This window comes from Amblyomma americanum, chromosome 4 (genome assembly GCF_052857255.1).
Source record: "Amblyomma americanum isolate KBUSLIRL-KWMA chromosome 4, ASM5285725v1, whole genome shotgun sequence".
In the NCBI taxonomy this organism is placed as follows: Eukaryota; Metazoa; Arthropoda; class Arachnida; order Ixodida; family Ixodidae; genus Amblyomma; species Amblyomma americanum.
In genome coordinates this window covers 127348452-127368186 of record NC_135500.1, presented here as the reverse complement: position 1 = coordinate 127368186, position 19735 = coordinate 127348452, and the positions used below count along the sequence as shown (strand labels likewise).

Below are 19735 nucleotides of genomic sequence, written 5' to 3'. Positions count from 1 at the left end.
AACGACCACCCAGTGTTGCCAACAGCAGGACCACCACCGAAGAGAGGAGCACGGGCTGTCGCCCCAAGCGGTCCGCAGCGAGTCCGACGCCACTCATGAAGAGGAGAACACCCGCAATGTAGACGACTTGCGCCACAGCAAGAAGCGGTTACCTGTCGCAGACAAGGTCCCAGTAGCTCACAATGGTGCTCTTCTGCCTCTCCGGGTCGTAGTCCCACTCGTCGCAGCCGACAACATGCCTGTCGTTAGGTTCGTCCGGGTGTTTGTTGACGGTGCACCGGCTGAAACGTCCATCGGGGTCAATAGGGATCGCCACATTCCTCCAGGAGGCAGCAGACATCACCTCTTCACCCCGTGGCTTCTTGCACCAGTGGTCGACGTCGTCGGAGATGAGACGGAAGACGAGTGTGTGGCAGTGCATCGCGCACACGGACGCCGCCGTGAGAATGAAGATCCAGTGCTGGAATCTTCCGTGGCCGAACATGTCGCCGCAGTCGAAGCACTCGCTCGTCACCAGGTCAACCTGGGCCAGCTTCTGCGGAAGGATCAGAAGCATTCTTGCTGTAACAGTTTAGCCTCGGTGACTGCGCAAGCTTCCCAGCCTGTCTTCTTTCTTCTTGCTTGAAGACTACCGCATGCTCGCGCGATTGCGCCTGTCGTTGTGGCACTGTTGTGCTACTAACTTACAGGAAACCAATAATAAGATTGCAGTGCCACCACTTGGGGCCTGGTCTGGTATGTACTGTTGTATGTAATGAGGGTGTGTAATTACAAAGAGGTACTATTTTAAAATGTTGCAAATAACCATTAACGCTGCTGCATCATTTCGTTCAGGCTGAGCTTAATTGTCTCCCTAATTTTATGGCTGACAATGAGAGAAATTTTTCGGCCCTATTTTTGCTGAAAGTTTTTATATTTTTGCTATTTTTCCGATGCTGCTGTTATTCATTATCAAGTCATGTAGCACATACTCCGGTCTTTCAGAGAGGCTGTGTGTTTTGTAGACGCGAGGTAAGGCAGAGGTAAGAAGATGTCATATGTAGACAAACAATGTCATGAAGTGGTGACTGCATTCTGGAGAGCAGAAAGATAGCGAAAATTGCGTCTAAATAAAACTCTTTATTTGGGCTGACTTGCACCTACAATGGACTGAATCACTCGGCGGTGGCATAGCAAAGAGCGTGCTCGGCGGTCGTCGAACAGAATCCTCGTGCTCAATTTACAGCTGATAGCAAACTTTCGAGTTAAAGCGTGCAAAGTTACAAGAACACTTTGGAACAACGTAGAATCGGCTACGTCTGAATGCGATCAATCGAGATAAATCTGGTTGCGTCTTTCATCGCAAACAAAGCGATAAAGCGGTGTGTCGGCCGCTTTGAAGAATGAACAAACACTACAAAGATTCGCGGCATTACTCCCCTCTCAACGAAGCATCAGCCCGATTTATAACACATTAGGCGACTAGAAACAAAATGGATTGTGCGAAATAAACACCGAGTGGAGAAGCACAGCGTCATTTAGCGCGCATAATGGGGCTTTAGACGGACGACATGGACAAGTTCTGGTCGCACGCGGCGTCGCTTGGATGCAGCTATTTCTTCAGGGACGACTTAATTCATAGTCCCGTTCACCTAGCCTTTGAAGAACCTTGTACGAGCCGAAATAGCGGCGCAAAAGCTTTTCATTCAATCCGCGGCAGCGAATGGGCGTCCAAATCCAGACTCGGTATCCGGTTGCATTCCGCGTTGCGTCTTCGTAGGTTGCAGCATCTGGTGTCGGTCCGCTGCTGATCTTTTATCCGTAATCGGGCAAGCCTTCGAGCTGCTTCTGCGCGTTGAAGGTAGGAGGCAACTTCGACGTTCTCTTCTTCTGTAACGTTGGGCAGCATGGCGTCTAGCGTGGTCGTAGCCTCCCTGCCATGGACGAGCCTAAAAGGCGTCATCTGAGTGGTCTCCTGCACTGCGGTGTGGTAGGCGAAGACGACGTAAGGCAGGATGACATCCCAGGTTTTGTGTTCGGCATCGACATACATGGCGAGCATATCGGTGATGGTTTTGTTCAGGCGCTCGGTCAGTCCGTTGGTCTGCGGATGGTACGCAGTTGTCCTCCGGTGGCTGGTTTGGCTGTAACGCAGGATGGCTTGCGTTAGTTCCGCCGTGAATGCTGTTCCTCTGTCCGTGATGAGCACATCAGGTTCGCCGTGTCACAGAAGAATGCATTTCACGAAAAATTTGGTGACTTCTGCTGCTTTTCAGTTCAGTAGTGATTTTGCCCCGACGTAGCGGGTTAGGTAGTCGGATCGCTATGACGATCCACTTATTTCCAGACGTTGACTTTGGGAAAGGGCCCAGGAAGTACATGCCGATCTGCTGAAAGGGCCTAGAGGGGGGTTCAATGGGCTTCAGAAATCCTGCTGGTCGAGTTGGAGGGGCCTTACGGCGCTGACAATCTCGGCAGCTTTTCACATCATGTGCGGCATCGGCAGTCAGTCGGGGCCAGTAATACTTGTCTTGAAAACGGCGGAGGGAGCGACAAACCCCGAGATGTGTAGCTGTCGGCTCGTCGTGTGAAGCCTGAAGAACTGAAGGCTTGCAAGTACAACAAGGAGGTAGGCTGCATATATTGTTCGCTGCAAAGTTCTTCACGAGGACATCATTCTGCACACAGAACGAAGACAATCCTCGCTTGAAAGAAGCGAGGGGTGAAGAAACCTGGCCTTTCAAATACTCGGTGAGGCGTTTTAGGTATGGGTCCTAGCGTTACTGCTGTGCAAAAGAGCTAGAGCTGATGGGACCCAGGAAGGCGTCATTATCGTCGTCCGGCGCCGGTGCATCAGCAGGGGCTCTTGACAGGCAGTTGGTGGCGTCCGGTCTTGTAAATGACGGTGACGTCTAACTCCTGGAGGTAAAAGCTCTATCGAGCGAGGCGGCCGGAGGGGTCCTTTAAACTTAGAAGCCAGCATAGTGCTTGGTGATCGCTGACCACCTTGAACTATCGTCCGTACAGGTACTGGCGAAATTTCGGCATAGCCCAGATAATGGCACGGCACAGCTTCTCGCCTGTCGAACACTTAGCCTCGGCCTTGGACAGGGAAAGACGAGCGTATGCTATTAGTTTCTCCAGTCCGTCAGTTTTTTGAACGAGGACGGCGCCTAGGCCCACGCTGCTTGCGTCTGTATGAATTTCAGTCGCGGCGCTTTCATCAAAATGAGCGAGGATCGGTGGGGACTCGAAAGCAAGCTCAAGTTCCTTGAAGCCTTCTGATTGCAGCGCTTCCAATTAAAATGGCACGTCTGCCTTCGTCAGGTAGGTCAGAGGCTCGGCGATGCGAGAAAATTTCTTGACAAATCGTCGGTAATATGCGCACAGTCCGAAGAATCCGCGCAGAGCTTTCTTATTGGCCGGCGGTGGAAACAGCGTGAGAGCAGCTCTTTTCTCCAGGTCTGGGCGTATTCCCTCCTTGGTAAAGATGTGGCCTAGAAACAGCAGCTCTTCACAGGCAAAGTGGCACTTCTCTCCTTTCAAGGTTATACCGGACAATTTCATTGCATCTAGCAATGTTCAAAACCTTTTTAGATGCTTTTCAAAGTTCGAGGCGAAGACAACGAGGTCTTCTAAGCATCTGGCGCAGACGGAGCTTCAACTCAGCAACAAGTTCCAGAACTACAATGTATGGTGCATTTATGTTTTGTGGGTGAAGGTGCTTGTTTCTTTCTTTTCAGCCGAAATAACGTGATGAGTTGCGAAAAAGAAACTGCGCTCGCGACAAGGCTGAACATTTCTTTTTTTTTTGACATTTTACCTCTTGAAAAAAAAGCGCGAACAAAGACGAGCACAAAAGACAAGAAAGCGAACGACACAGCGCCGTGTCGTTCGCTTTCTTGTCTTTTGTGTTCGTCTTTGTTCGCGGTGTTTATTCAAGATGCTTAACTAACTAGCCCGCCAAAACGTGTTAACGTGACATTTTACGACAATTAGCTGCATTATAATTGTTAGCTTTCATCAGAATTTATCATAGGCTAGCGTGCAGCTGGGAGCATTAAATTTCGCTGACCAATGTCCTTCCGTACGTCGGTAGACAATTTTACAAATAACGATATGTCTTGCAGGCCGCTATGAATGTAGATCAATGGAAAGGTCATCGGGCAGGCGAGTAGAAAGGCAACTTTGCGCCTTTGGTGGTTCATAGAAAGGCGTATTCTTGAACAGCACGCTGGCAATATTCCAAAGGCTCAATAGCGCCAGGGCTTGCGCCCCTCTGACGCGGACCTTTGTCGCATTAAAAATAAGTGAAAAGGTTCGAGAGATGAAAAGGGTGATTTACTGTAACAACAGAATCAGATGTGACACCACAAATCGACATTGGTTATCCAGGTTCGTTATCTTGCCCTGTGAACTGAATGGGGAAGAACTTAATTTCGTAAATTCATGTTTTTTTACATTCTAAACCAATACGAAAAACGGGATGTCCTTTAAACTGCATACACATTCTGTGGTTGTGCGTTTGCTGAGGCACAATGACTTTACTCGCTGGGGCAGTCTGCAAAAGTACTACGCTTCGATTGACGGCGCGTCATACTGACTGAAACTATAAACTACATTCGGGCGTAGGTTTTAGCTGGCACATCACTTCTCAGGAAACTGCATTATAAAGCAGTTGTCACAAAAAAAAACTAACTACGTTACATTACGCTTTATATTAACTCCTCAAAGTATCATGAGTCAAGGCAGCATATGATACGAGGAAAACACAAATTCAAATAAAAACACGCAGAGCCGAGTTCTCCGTCCCGCGCATAAGCAGTAAGACAATAAAGTCAATAGTCAGAACCCAAAAGAACTGAAAGGAAAACTTTTTCTGTGATGATATTCAGGCAACGAAGTCTTGGGGACATTTCCAAACACCCATCACGCACCGGCTAAATCAGACACAGCCCTGAAATCAATAGCTGTCCGTAGTATAAAACTCTGAGCCTGGGCATCTCGATGACAGAGAGCTTGTACGGGACTTGCTGCGGCTTTCCTTCCTGTAGCTCGGCGTGTCGAGCGTGTGCTTCATGAATTCCGCGCCCCCTATGTTTTTGGTGGCAGGATCTGTGCTGCTTAGTATCAGGACCTCGTGCATTGGCGGGAGTCTGAGCTGAGCGAGCATCACCGCGAACAGCACCGTCCCGGCGAGAGCGAAAACCACGTCTCCGTGTTCGACGTCCAGCACTGTCAGCAAAATCGCAGCGCAGGCGCCTCCCAAGCGGCCGAAGCCGAAGAGCCAACAAATGGTCACGCAGCGGACGGCAGCGCCACCCACATTCATGGCAGTCGTGAATATGATGACGTCGCAACCGAGTACGAGCGGCTTGGCCAAGAGAAACAAAACGCTGGTTATTAGGTCGCGTTTCCATGGGAACGTCAGACTGATCAAGCAGGAGGTGCCGCCTAGGGCGCCTAGGGCGCCTAGGGTTGAGACCAGCAAGTGCGGGGCGGTGGTCATCCTGACCGCGACAAGAAGCAACGGAAAGCCCACGATCATTACGCCGATGGGTGCCAACTGAAGCCAAGAGTTTGTTCCGGATGGCGCCTCAGTCTCGAGAAGCTGTACTACGAACATTGTGAATGTAACAGCGAAACTCGAACAGAACATCACCAAAGCCCGGTGCCGCAGGTCACGCGCTCCTGCAACGTCTCCTCCGGTGACCATGAGGCGGGCAGCACTAAGGGCAACCTCCTCATTAAGCCTCACCAGCATGCAGGCCGTGGTGATTAGCGGGAAGTGGTTCTTCTTAGCCGCGCTGAGCATGATCATTTCTGCGCTGGCCATGTCCTTGTTGGCAACGGCCCAACGCGGCGACTCGTATGCTGCGGCGAACGCATACAGCGTGAGGACTGTCGGCAGGAGCATGACGATCTGCAGAACAATCCAGTCGACCTGTCGCAGCTGTCGCAGAAGTCGCGCAAAGACGAACCACCCTTCCGCTGTGAGCATGCCCGCCGACATGGCGATGAATAAGTGCAGGCTCCGGCGCCGATGAGTCGAAGCCTCAAAGAGCAGCGTGGAGGATAGCACCATGACCGTCGCGACGCAGCCAGAGTTGAGGAAACTCGAGAGGACGTACACGCTGTTCGAGGCTGCAAAAGAGCTGCCCAGTGTGGCCAGCTGCAGGGCCACCACCGACGAGAGGAGCACGGGCAGTCGACCGAAGTGGTCCGCAACGAGTCCGACGCCACTCATGAATATCAACGAGCCCAGGATGGAGACGGCCTGCGCCACAACAAGAAGCGGCTGCCTGTCGCACACAAGGTCCCATTGGCTCACGATGGTGCTCTTCTGCCTCTCCGGGTCGTAGTCCCACTAGTCGCAGCTCACAACCCTCGTATCGTTCGGGTCGTCAGGGTGTTTGTAGACGGTGCACCGGCTGAAACGTCCATCGGGGTCAATAGGGATCGCCGCATTCCTCCAGGAGGCAGCAGACATCATCCCGTCGCCCCGCGGCTGCTTGCACCAGTGGTCGACGTCGCCGGAGATGAGACGAAAGACGAGTGTGTGGCAGTGCATCGCGCACACGGACGCCATCGTGAGAACGAAAAGACAGCACTGGAATCTACCGTGGCCGAACATGTCGCCGCAGTCGAAGCACTCGCTCGTCACCAGGTCGACCTGGGCCAGCTTCTGCGGAAGGATCGGTAGCATCCTCGCTGTAACACGTAGACCTCGGTCGCAGTGCGAGCTTCGTGGCTTTTCTTCTTTCTTCTTGCTTCGCGACTAGCGCATGGTCTCGCGACCGCGAGAGCCACACTTGCACTAATAAAACGCTACCGTACAGTAAACTAAAAATTAGTTTTGAGTCTACCGCATGAGAATTGTGCCATTCATGTTGTTTCAGCTATTCTGTAGTACATTGCGAGAAAGGTATATTGTCAGCAAAACATCTTGTCCAGAGTCAAAAGTCTTCCGCGGTAGATCGAGGGCTGGGAAGATTGTCACTATTTTTAGCCTTAACGTAGAAGTGGCTCATACTCAATGTGGACTGTTGGCCAAGAATCAGTAGGTGTCCCCAGAAGGCTGAAGGCAGCTGTCGAAAAGAAGTAATTAAAATATATCAATACAAATTCATATTTTTCAAACAAATGAATGAGGGAAATTGCTGCAGGTATAGAAAATGAAAAGAGTAGAAAAGAAAATGACTCTATTGGCTGTTACAGTTTAATTCGAAGAAAATAAGAATGGATCAAGTTTTGCACTAGGTAGCCGCCTTGATTCAGATAGAAGGTTGATTTTTTTTTTGTGCTTGAGCTTCCTCTTCCACTCTTATTCTCCGCTCGGGACTGGCATTATTATCTCGTGGTAAACCAAAAAGGCTTCAAGTATGCTGTGGCAGTATGATGCCATTGTTAGTGCTTCGACATCAGAATTGATCGTGGCAACACGAGGAATTTTTCGCCGTACACTTGGCCAAGTGCTCTTAGTTGCTACTGCTCTTCGTTGTCAGCTAAAGCAGCACTTGCTGTGGTCTTACGGAAACCATACGTGTTTTGCAGCAGTAAGTATGTGAAGCAGTAAGTGACAGCGCGAAGGAAATACCCAATGCTAACAAAATTGTGAGGCAATTGAATGTACCAAAATAGCTGAAAACTGGTAAAATGAGATCAAAGCCCCATGCAAAAGTGATTAAGCCTCCGAACAAGATTCGTGTCACTTAGCCGCGAACCTGGCCATGTGATAAATTTCTATCTCTCATATGTGCGATGCAGTGACTAAGAGCATGTGTAGCATTCTTTTTTTTTTTTGATGGGCTGCTCACTCTAGAACGCCAGGATGCGTGCACGAGGACTTTTATAGCAGGTGTTAATGAACGTGTTTGGATCTCAACGTCGAAGGATACTCAGTAATGTCTATGCCTTGGTTTGATGCAATACAATAGGGGCTATCACAATGTTCCTCAAACATTGCATCGCAGTTTTTGATAACGATTAGGACGGCACTGCGAACACGTCTACCGAGGCTGGCAGTCTACGTCGGAGAAAACGCAGAAAAGAACGCGGCGTCTCCAGTACGCCGGTCAGGTGAGCTTTCTCCTGTGCCATCACTCTTACATACTACTGAAAATGAGGTTGATGGGCGCTGCCGTTTTGCCCCGTTAGGACGGAACTGTGGTCACTACACAGTATACATACACCATAACCGCCAAATATACACAACTGCACCGCTGGTCACTCACTGCACCAAAGATACACCATCATATGATCACCATCATCAAGAAGTGTACCTGGATTCCAATTGCCGGTCCAGTCACGCCGTGCGGGACTACCGTCACGAATTACTGTTCGCCGGCAAAGTGTGAAGAGCTTCGTGCTCAAGCACGCGGCTTGCTCGCGTAATTTCCATCCTTCTGTGCGGCGTTGGCAATATCGTGCATGATGGCTGGGGCCGTATGCTGTTAACCGATAATTGAGAATACTTCAAAACTGACGACGCGAGTATTTAGTAACTGCTGTGTTGAACTCTTCGCATCTCCAGCGCAGCACTCCTCTCACGTTCCGTTCCTGAAATCTTCTTTTTCAGACCTCAAGGAGCAAATCAGATTGAGCCACAGACATCCGATGTTCTCGGCATTGAGATGCGAGGTGGTGCCCGTGCTGACATCCACACCTCAGACAACAAGCAAGCGCAGGAAGCAACGCCGCCAGCCTCTACAGCGGCGACAGGCACCTGCGTAGGCGAGGCATCCAGTAACGGCGTGGTCGGTTTGGAGCCAGCTGCACAGGGTCCACCGGAGGGCGGAGAAATGAAGTCCGAGGTGATATCTATGGTCTCGGCTCTGTCCCAGCCCGGTGAGCATAACACGTACAGCGTCAGCTGTAAGTGGAGCTGGTGAAAGACATTTATTGCCTCGAGAAAAGAGTACGTGCAGGGAGGTATCATTAGTCCGACTCCTAATGAGAAGGCCCTCACAAACACTAGGTGCTGCCCCTAGTACGGGACCCCAGTGACGTCGGCCGCTGCCCAAGTGCGCTCAACAAATGTTGTTTTTTTTTGTTCCGGTTAGGTCAGAACAGCCGAGGTGTCCCTGCTCGGCTGTCCCTGCTCGGTGTCCCGAGCAGGGACACCTCGGCTGTAGGAACGCTGGACGCGAAACGTGGCACGTCGCGAGTTCAATTCCTTCCAGGACCCGTCCGCGCATCCTTCAGGAGTGCTTTCTGCGCGAAGCCACTCCGAACGTCCCCTCTGTTCTCCAAGATATCTCGTCTTTTTTGTCCCCTGAAATTTTATAAGCAACGTTACTGCTTTCATCTCCTGGCAATTAAGTGCGAGGCAGCAGAGTGGGGCCATGTAGTGGCATACTGCACCCACAAATGAAAAAAAAAACTGTGTCGGCAGAGTGCCTTTTTTTTCATTTGTGCCTGAAGTATGCCACTAAGTGGTCCCACTGTGTAGCCTCATGCTTCATTGCCAGGAGAAGAGCATAGTTACACACACAGTGTTATTTCTCACGTGCCTCTTGGTATCTTTACTCACTCATATTTACTGTATATGTTATAATATGAGCATGTTCTCAATCGTCCTTCCTCCTGCCCATCCCATCTCCAGATTAAGAGAGCGCACATTCTGAAGTCCATTTTAGTTTTCATCATCCGTCATCATCATCAGCATAACTGCGCCCACTGTGGAGCAAAAGCCTGTCCCATGTTTCTCGAACTAACCCTGTCCTTTGCAGGGTGTGGCCACTGTATCCCTGCAATCTCCTTAATTCTAATAATTGGTTTTTCGTGGGGGGGGGGGGGAAGGAAATGGCGCAGCATCTGTCTCATATCGTTGGACGCCTGAACCGCGCCGTAATGGAAGGTATGAAGGAGGGAGTGAAAGAACCCGCGGTCGGGTTCCAACCAGGGAACTCCGGATCAGTAGTCTCCTTAATTCTACGATTCCATTCTACGAGACCGACGTCTACCCGCCGCGGTGGCTCAGTGGCTTAGTGGTTAAGGCGATCGGCTTCTGATCCGGAGTACCCGGGCTCGAACCCAACCACGGCATCCGCGTTTCGATAGAGGCGAAGCGCAAAGGCGCCCGTGTGCTGCACGATGTTGGTGCACGTCAGAGATCCCCAGGTGGTCGAAATTATTCCGGAGCCCTCCACTACGGGTTCCCTCTCACTTCCTTTCTTCTCTCAATCCCTCCTTTATCCCTTCCCGTTACGGCGCGGTTCAGCCGTCCGCCGATATGTGAGACGGATACTGCGCCATTTCCTTTCCCCTGAAAATTTTTTTTAGACCAGCCGGCGGTGCGGACGTGCGTCGCAAGCACTCCCGCCAAGAAGCCGTTTTTCGGCATTCAACTTGGGCCTGCGGATCGAAAACCATCGCGAAAGGATCCGGATTGTTACTCTGTGCAAGAAGACACCGGATTTCGGGAAACGGTGGTCTATTTCGCATTGCATGGGACTTTTTCACCTTTCGGACGCGTGAGAGCAGGCTAGAACTAACGCCCGGAACTAACGTAGCAACCCGTGCATCACCAGGAGCCGGCCCCGTGGGGTGGGGGGCGGCCCTGAGACCACCACGATATAAAACGCCGCCGACGGAGACGAACTGGGCAACTTGGAATTTTAAAACGGTGAGTAGGAGATCGTTCTCGACGTGCAGGACCGTATGGTGAAAAAATGCGGGAGGCCCGCGAACGCCAGCGGAAACGCTAGCACGAACACCGCCGGGAACTTCGGCGGGAACGATGGCTAGCACAGCGCTGGGGAGAAGAAATTGACTAACACTCAGAATAAGAGGCAAGACCCCAACGTCCGAAAAAAAGCACCGATGCCAAAGCTCTCAGAGAGCGAATATAAAATAATCTTCAGGCCCAGAGGCTGGAATTTGAACGATTACGTGCCGCGTCACCTACTGCAGGCCACATGCGCGGCCACGCAACCAGCATATGAAGACGTCCAGGCACACAACCGGTAGCCGGAACTGCAAATCTAGGCTGGCTTATAAAGCCATATAAAACCGTATTAAGCCAACAACGACCAGGGGCAACATGACTCCGGACACCAACCAATATCGAGGACCAGGAACCACAACGAAAACCGCAAAGGCTACGGCAAGAGAAGCAAATCGAGCTCCTTCCCACTATTGCCGGAGAGCAGAGGCGCCACCACGGGTCCTGACAGACAGTAGCTCGAGCGAAGGAATAGGCTCAAGCAAAAACAGAGGCACAGACAAAAAAGTGAGCTGGTGGCTGGGTAAGACCTCCCCTTGGGAAACCGCTCGGGAGAAGGTACTGGTAGAGCAGCTCGCTAAGAGAGACAGAGATCTCTACCCCATAAAGAAGGAAATGGCGAATATCAGGAAATTTATTAACGGTAAAACAAAACAGCCGAAGATGGTCGCAAAACCACTTTTGGAACAATCCCAAAACGCGAGTCAGGCGCCCCCACGTAACACAAACGAAAGGGGAGACATCCAAAACGCAATAGATACAGACACCAGAGTCCCCGCGAAAAGACCTCTACCCAGATAGGGAAAAACCGAAGACAGTACGCCCAAAAAGATAGTAGAAAGTCCAAATGAGGACGCATCGACCAGTGCCCAAGCAAGCTTAGGTCCGACATGGACACGCTCTTGAAGCGGGCTGACTCTCACGACTTGAGTCTCAACTAAGAACCACGTCGGCGGCGGGGGCAGATAGCGTAACCAACAAAATGCTAAGGAGCCGACATCTAGTCTCGGCCACGGCAGTCAAAGGCTACCTAAATTAAATATGGAAACGAGGTAGTCTACCTTAGGAATGCAAACACGCCAAAGTTATCTTTATTCCAAAACCCTGGAAAAAACTTGAAATGGGCAACCTCGGACCTATATAACTAACGTCGTGCCTGGGGAAGCTGTTGGAGCATGTAGTATTAAACACACTCCAGGAATACGCAGAGGAAAGGGAGGTATTTTCCGAAACGATGCTAGGCTTTAGGGCAAGTTCTCCACGCCGGACGTCATGCTCCAGCTCAAAGCAGACAACATAGACCTGCCCAGGAAATGGGGCGCCAAATCCATACTGGGCCTCGACCTACAAAAACCTTTGATAACGTGAACACGAGGCCATACTAACTAATCTGGCGGAGATTGCCCCTGGCAATCGGGCCTACGATTACGTTAGGGTCCTAAAGAACAGCTGAAAAAAATCTACGAGACATCAAACCCAATCTTTTAAGCTGGGAGACAAGTGCACACCGTTAGGCTCAGTGCTCTCTCCTTTTTGTTCAAACTGGCGTTGAAGAACCTACCGCCGCTATTGAAGAATGTCGCAGGGATAAAGCATACGCTATACGCGGGCGACATAATAATATGGACGGACACAGGAAACGATGGGGAAATAGAAGACAATCTCGAACAGGCAATCATCATTGTCGAGTAATACGCGGAATGGGCAGGGTTAAAATGCTCGCCAAGCAAATCCGAGGGGCGAGCAAACGCGACAGCAACGCAGGAGACATTCTCGCAGATATAAATGAGACACCGGCAGCTAGAGTGGACAAAATCGGGGTCAGAGGATTGATAATCCAGGACAATAGAAAGCACACAGCGACAACAAACAGACTTAAGTCGACAATTAACATGGCAACCAGGCTCATAATGCGAATAGATAACAAAAGACTGAGAGTCAAAGAGAAAGATCTGTGACGAATCGCTCTAGCCTTTGTGATACGCAGAACAGTATACGCCATTCCCTACCTGAAGCTCGGGCTGGCGGAAAAGAACAAAACAGAGATGATCATAAGTCAGGCAAGTAAAGCAGCTTTGGGCCTCCCGCACTGCACCCCTACGGAAGCAATATTTAAATTGGGGCTTTACAACACCACCACAGAATTATGCGAGGCACGTATATGTTAGGCAACCACAGCCGCGATGAGGAAGATTTTGAGCAACCTAGGACTACATGATAGAATCCCGGAAATAAACGCGCGGACAAAATTACCGACCGAAGTCAGAAAATTACTCACTATTAAAGCAATTCCAAAAAACATGCATCCTGCTTTTCACGAAGCCAGGAGGAGAGCAAGAGCAAGGGCCCTTGAAGCCAAGCTAGAAGGCTCGGAATACACAGCCTACGTAGACGCGGCGGAATACGAAGGAGGCGACTCCTTTGTGGTCGTGGACGTGAACGGCTCGGGTGAAACTAAAGGCTGGTTCGGTAAAAACAAAACTCGGGGTCAGCGGAGGAGGCGGCTGTCGCCATGGCAATGGTCAGCACCAAAGTAGTGACCATAATTAGCGATTCCAAGGTCGCCATAAACAAGTTCGCATGGGAACGAATCCTAAGACATCAAGACTGGAACCAAATAAGAGGTGGAACTGGTATTGGTGCCGGCAGACTCCGGGAACAGGGGAAACGAGTTGGCTCACAGTATAGCTCGAGGTAATGTCAGCCGAGCTGGGAGCCGGTTTGAGTCCCCAAATTTCTCTAGGGAGACATTCATATCATTTAATGACTACAACAGTCAATCTAATCTATATAGAAGGATCTATCCGCCACCAGACAAAAAGCTTTACAAAAGCCAGGAGGTAGCGTGGCGTCGGGTCTAGACGCGAACCTTTTTTATCGCGTCGATAGCACTCATGTATCCAACGCAATACAATCCGACGTGCAAAGAATGCGGCGAGATAGCCTGTATACGATCACATCACCTGGAGGTGCAAAAAGAAACCGCCACCGGCAGACCTACTACCAGTCCCTTCTCTAGAGCGGTAGGAGGCTATACTGGCCAGCTCAGGCCCGTTGACCCAAGTCAGGGCCACTGAATGGGCTCACAAGGTCGCCGAGAGCCATGGGCTCGAAGTGATTTAGTATAGGGCCCACTAGGGTTCACTGCTGACAATAAACGTTTTCCATTCCGATGCAATCTCTAATTCATCCGCCTACCTGTCTATCTGCCGACTCTGCTATGCTTGCTTTCTCTTGGAATCCTCTCCGTCCATCTCCTTTTGCATTTACGGAAAATTGTTAAGTTATTTAGGTATTCCTGAACATATTAAAAGCAGTTCGCTTTCACTGTCTCCGAAATCTGTTGCATAGATCCGTCTAGTTTGCTTGCTGGCATGACTCCTTCGATGGCTCTTTTTCCGTGTCCGTGCATAATTGAAGCCATCTCGGCGCACCAGGTATATCCTGTCCTGAATCTGAATGCATATGCCACAGAAATTTCTGCGCCTGCTTCTGCTCTCTCTCATCAGCGTCACTCTCGACCACGGTGGACGTTGTCTCGACGTTGGTCTCGGAGTCAACCGCGCGGCGATTTCTAGACCCCAGACGGAAAATGCCGGAATGGAAGCCAAAACCACTTAATGCTTAATGACGTGGTGCACTTCTGCATGCGTTACGACGCATGACGGATGCACAAAATGCGGCACCTCGACTGCTCACAAACTTCCTCAATCCGCTAATTCGCGAGTACGAATATATCTATGGCCTTACACTGCGCAACCAGTGCGGAAAGTGCAAAGAGAAATGATGGCATCTAACATCCCCCACGGTAAAGGTGACACGTACAGTAACAGAGAAATGTAGCGCACTATCAAGGAGGGTCGAGATATCGGCGTTATAAATGTGTGGAAAGGCTGTATCGTATGCCTGATACCACTAAGTATGATTTTACTTTCGACTGGACCACCATTGTTTCAGATATATTCTTTTTTATGGTGCACATCAACTTAAGCCAACTGAAGTTCCCTTCTTCCTCCAGAAAAGCGAGCTTCAACTTGGAATTTCCAGCTCTTAAATTGAAAGCACTATACCTAGCTTTAATCTTCACGGAATATCATTCCTAGAAAAATTTCATGTGTATTTGCGTCAGTGCGGTACAGTCAGTGCATTTAAAATAATTTCAGTCAAAAACTCGATAACGGGTTCGTTGCAAATTTCTTTAACAAAACCTGTCTCGCGCATCATGTATTTCTTCGAAAAAGTTGACCTGTGGATATAAGATTTGTTACGTCACCATTTCACTATTATGGACTGTCCACTAATACCACCGCGAAACAAAAATTTTACCAGTGTGACCGATTAACCCTCTCCAGTTGATTTCTTTAATTTTGTTTAGATCTTTCCACCTGTCCCTTTGCATATGAGTACCTTCGGTTCATTAAACTCTTATCGAATTCCATACCATCTTTGAACCTTACGACAGCGGAAAATAAAAAATGTCTCGGCTCTTACACCGGTGCCTGCAAATCAATATTTATATGGTGCAAGCTAAGTGCAATAATTGCAAAGTTATTCACTCCTTTTGTGATGTGCGTTCCGAGTGTTTATTATTCGGTCGTCTGCACCCAAGAGCCGCGACGTCGACAGGCATAATTGACTGCTTTTTTTTTTCAACGTTTCCTTGTACTCTTGTTCAGTAAATTGTCTAGAAAGAGAGAGAGCGACAGAAGCGCAAACTGCCCAAAAACACGATCATAAAAACATAAAGACCGAAGGATGTTGTGCAAACGTTGTTAGTTACCACTTTTGAAGAGCGGTCGTCTCAATCTTTAAGTCATTGCTATCAAAGCAAGTGTTGAATCTTCAACTAAAACATCTTTTTGTTCTTTGTCTTTCATATTGCCATGTTTGGCGTTGAATGTGGCCTCGATGGAGCATTCGCGTGAAAAACGTGCCTTTAATATCCAACAGCAATGATAAATTCCTATATCCAGTATGAGCTAAATGTTCCTTCCTTGCATTTATAGCTGCAGAAAATTAGCGACTGCTGCTGAATTCTTTGAATCCTGTTGTGTGAACGTGCTTCATTATCATGTTAATTTTTTTTCAGGAGACAACACCGACATTTGAGCATAGAATTGTTTGTTGCAGCTCTGTTCTTCGCTGTGGCTTCGTCTTGTTCGCAGTGCCATTCTTGCCGGCATATCTTTGTCATTGTTAGAGACTAGCGAACCACTGACGCGCTATTTTGATATGTGGCAAATTTCGCAGTGGGAAGCGAGGTGCCTAACTCATGCTTGCACCATCCCGCCTCCGTTCTGATTTCCACCAGTGCTCCGACGAGGCACACGGCTGGTCGCCATGGCTGCAACGGCTGTCGACGTGCCAGGCGTCATGGCAAATATTGAGGCGGCTGCACCCCAGGCGGCAGTCAAGGCTACCGCTCCGAAGGATGCATGTGACGCTGACCTTATGCAAGACGCCACCAATGTGAGACATTCCATATCATAGGCATAGTTGTGAAGTGAAGCGGGCGGCGGCCGTCAATGGCGGTCGACCCGCCGCTGGAATAGAAAACATGTATCGAAAGACACCTGCGAGCATTTTTTCTAGCAATGCATTTTATTTTCCATTCTTTTAGTCTTCTACTGTAGATGGCTGCTGTCAGTGACGTAGACTCTGGGATAAGACGCAACACTGATTTTGACAGAAACACGCTCATGATGGTCAGCTCTTGCATAAGGACTTCCCGCCAACATTTCGCACTGGCGGACCGGTGCCGGCAAATGATGGAGTTCGACGATGTGTTTGACGAGCTTTATCGGCGCTAATCCAGTGTCGGCGAAAACTGCTGAGCGTCGGCTGGGCGACGTATTGGCACAGCATCTAGATGCGGCACCAGGAAGGCAACCAGGCAGTTCCTCCTAGATATAAAAGGCATCTGCACTCATCCTATGACGTCACGCACCTTGTCCAGTTGACCAACCACAACATGGTCAGCCGGAAAAGTTGCGTGACGTCACAGGATGAGCGCACCACAGGAGGCACCACAGCAGCGTTGCCGCAGTGACCAGGGCGGTCGCTGTCCCACTAACATCCGAAATCTTTACATCCGTGCTTAAAAACTACTCGGCAGCATTCTTCCTACATTTCCCTCCATCAAACAAACAGCGGCTTCGCGAGGTCAATTACGTTGATTAGTTTTAAACTGGGCGGACAAATCAATCTCCCCTGTTGTCGATCCCCTAAACAAGCACGCCCGAAGGCTTGCAAGGCTCTTCAGCTGAGTCGGGTCGTGCTGCTTAACAAAGGCGGAATTACCCGAAGAGTGGAAGGTGGCCCAACGGGAACTCATCGCCCTTTTGTTAACACAGCGAAGTGGCGGCGGCCCTACAGGGTGCAAGCCAATCTGGCAACCCCGTAGCCTTCGCCTATCAAATCAGCCCGTTCTCCAGTTGGACATAACCGTTTTTACATGAGTGCGCATCGCATCACATCTGCTTTCTAGCGCATAGCATTTGTGTAAAAGTCGATTATGTGCTAAGAAAACGCGTCCCATCAGGGTCAGACGGGGGTAGATCGAGAAAGGTGACATCCCCAGTGAATGGAAACATGCAGGTTCCTCCCTGTGGTGGATGTGCAATACCCCCTCAGCATAACAAATCTGACGGTGCTTTACATTAGGGAGGATGGTCCCCGCCACCGCGTGCAATGGCCGAGGTGTCGCCGCCCCGCCAGACTTCATTTTGCACATGCTAACAATAGCGTATCGAGATACGCTGCAAATCCCCCCCCCCGCAAAGCACCCCCCCCGCCTGCAAAATACGCAGGCTAATGCTATGCGCTACTGTAGTTGGATACAATTTAAAAGAACAGCAGTTGTCCACATTCAACCACGGACCATTGAACCATTGATTACACGCAGATGCCGAGCTTCAATCCAGGCCATACATCACGAGCGCCGGACAAGGAGTGCACGGTACCGCAGTGGATCCTGGCCGCATTGGCACTGTGTCTGCCTTGTGTCTTGATGCTCCTCTTCGTGTTCGTTGTGCTGCCTCTGCTCTAAAAAGACCCTGTTCGAAAGGCAGTATGCGACACGCGTGACTGCGTCCTCCACGCCAATGCACTTCGCTCGGCCAAGAGTCAGGCTGCAGCCAAAGCTTGCGAGGACATTGGCCTCCTTGTCTGCTCCACATGGGCTAACAGGCATCGTGGGTTGGCCTGGGCTGTTGTGCCGCATGTGGTCATGGACTGGATAGTGAACATCCAGGACGCCGTTGCGACGGCACGGCATGAAAGTGACGTTATGAAAAGGCCGATGCGCCTCGTCCATTCGTGTCTCAACAGGCAAGGCAACGACAAAGACGCGGTCATCAGCTTGATTCACTTCGTGCACAACAAGAGCTTCGCGTGGCCTACCGAGGAGGAAGTAAGTGAATCACTCGGCTATTCCAGGGCACTTGTTGCGCTGATCGAGCTAGCCGTGCGATGGGCCCTTCCGCTCTGGTTCCGCATAGACCTTCTGCCTTCGCGAGCGGCCCGGAATCGTACCCTCACTGTCAAGCCATCTGCAATTCCGATCATATGGGAGATCTTGCACGGAGAGCTTTTATCTAACCAGGACGTCTATCCGAGTTACTTATACCTATTTCACGAAGAGTTCTTCGTCCATCGAACACCCACGCCAGCTTACCAAGAGTTCCTGGTTGAAAGTGCCGTCATCCAGAGCCACGTGTTGGGAAATTTGAACCACGCAAACAGAGCGTCCATCTTCGTTCCCACTTCTATGGAACTTGAGAAGCTGCCATCTCTTATCCCGCAGTTAAAAGCGGACGACTGGGTAATCGCTGTGCAGTCCGCTTTCAACGTCTCTCCTCCCATCGAAATTCACGACGTACTCCTAGCGACAAATGGCGAAATATTGGCTGCTGTTAGCACACTATTTGACGCCTACGACGCCAGATCCATTGTTTATCACACGTCTTGGTGGTTCTTGCAGATGGCTGGTATCTTTGCGAGCAACCAGTTATTTAACTATGCAAGTGTATACAAGCTGGGTGCCCAGTTCCAGAAGATAGTTTGCGCCATACACATCGAGGCGACGGATTATCTGCTCCTCGCCGCTGTGAGATAGGCCAAGTTTGCTTCCGAGCAGCGGCGTTCCATCAAGCGCTACCTGGAGCACGTCCATTCCACGGCTGTGGAGAAAGTCCGCACATCGTCGAAGATTCGCAGTCCTGTCAAAGGCGCCCTGCTGTCTATGCTGCAGCGGACGACTGCTGTCACATGGCCTGAAGATGCTTTCGTTTTCGGAAAAACCCCAAGTAACATCTACACTAACTACGTATCGTCCTTCAACGACTCAAACATATTCTCGTGGTGGCGCTCGTTAAGAGAGGCCCTACAGCCATCTGTTGCCAGCGAACAGCATGCCGCGGTCAACAAGCTTCCGCGGCTTGACACGAGAACAGTGACGTGGTACGATCCCGTACTCGAAGTCATGTCTATTTCCTTCGCTTCCCTGGTGCCCCCCCTGTACTACAAGAGCGGTACAAGTGCCATGCTGTACGGTGGCCTTGGCTACATCTACGCCAGAGAGGTCGTGCAGGCAGTCAACTTCCTGACGATGTTGCTCGACGATGGTGGCGATACAAATCGACCATCCGAAGGTGCGATTGTCATGACGCTGGGAAACAACGTGTCGTGTCCCGATGTGGAGCCGTCCGTTGTGGAATTAATGTTTCCCTCTCTACCAGCCCTGGAAATAGCCTATGCCGCGTATGTGACGTATCGAGATGAAGAAAATGATCTTCCTCTCAAGGGTTTAGAGAAGTACAGCGCTGAACAAATATTTTTCCTCACGTTTTGCCTGATGGCTTGTGAGGTGGAATTATCGGGCCGACAATCGGCACCCTTGTGTAACAGTGCTGTGAAAAACTTTGAACCCTTCGCCAAGGCCTTTTCTTGCCGGCCTGGATCAAATATGAATCCCGAGGTAAAGTGCCGCTTTTTCGAAGTGTGATAGCCCATTACATGAGTCTGCGAGTC

The 19735-nt window shown here is 50.2% G+C and overlaps 1 protein-coding gene across 1 annotated transcript in view; it reads left to right on the top strand.

Annotated features, from left to right (window-relative positions):
• Positions 1–17753, top strand: part of LOC144129816 (uncharacterized) — a 61004-nt gene extending 43251 nt beyond the window's left edge. The window contains exons 2-4 of the mRNA XM_077663885.1: positions 8558–8826; positions 16017–16174; positions 17610–17753. Of these exons, the coding sequence (XP_077520011.1) occupies positions 8558–8826; positions 16017–16174; positions 17610–17753 (571 nt within the window). The remainder of the gene's footprint in view (positions 1–8557; positions 8827–16016; positions 16175–17609) is intronic.
• Positions 17754–19735: the final 1982 nt, after the last annotated feature.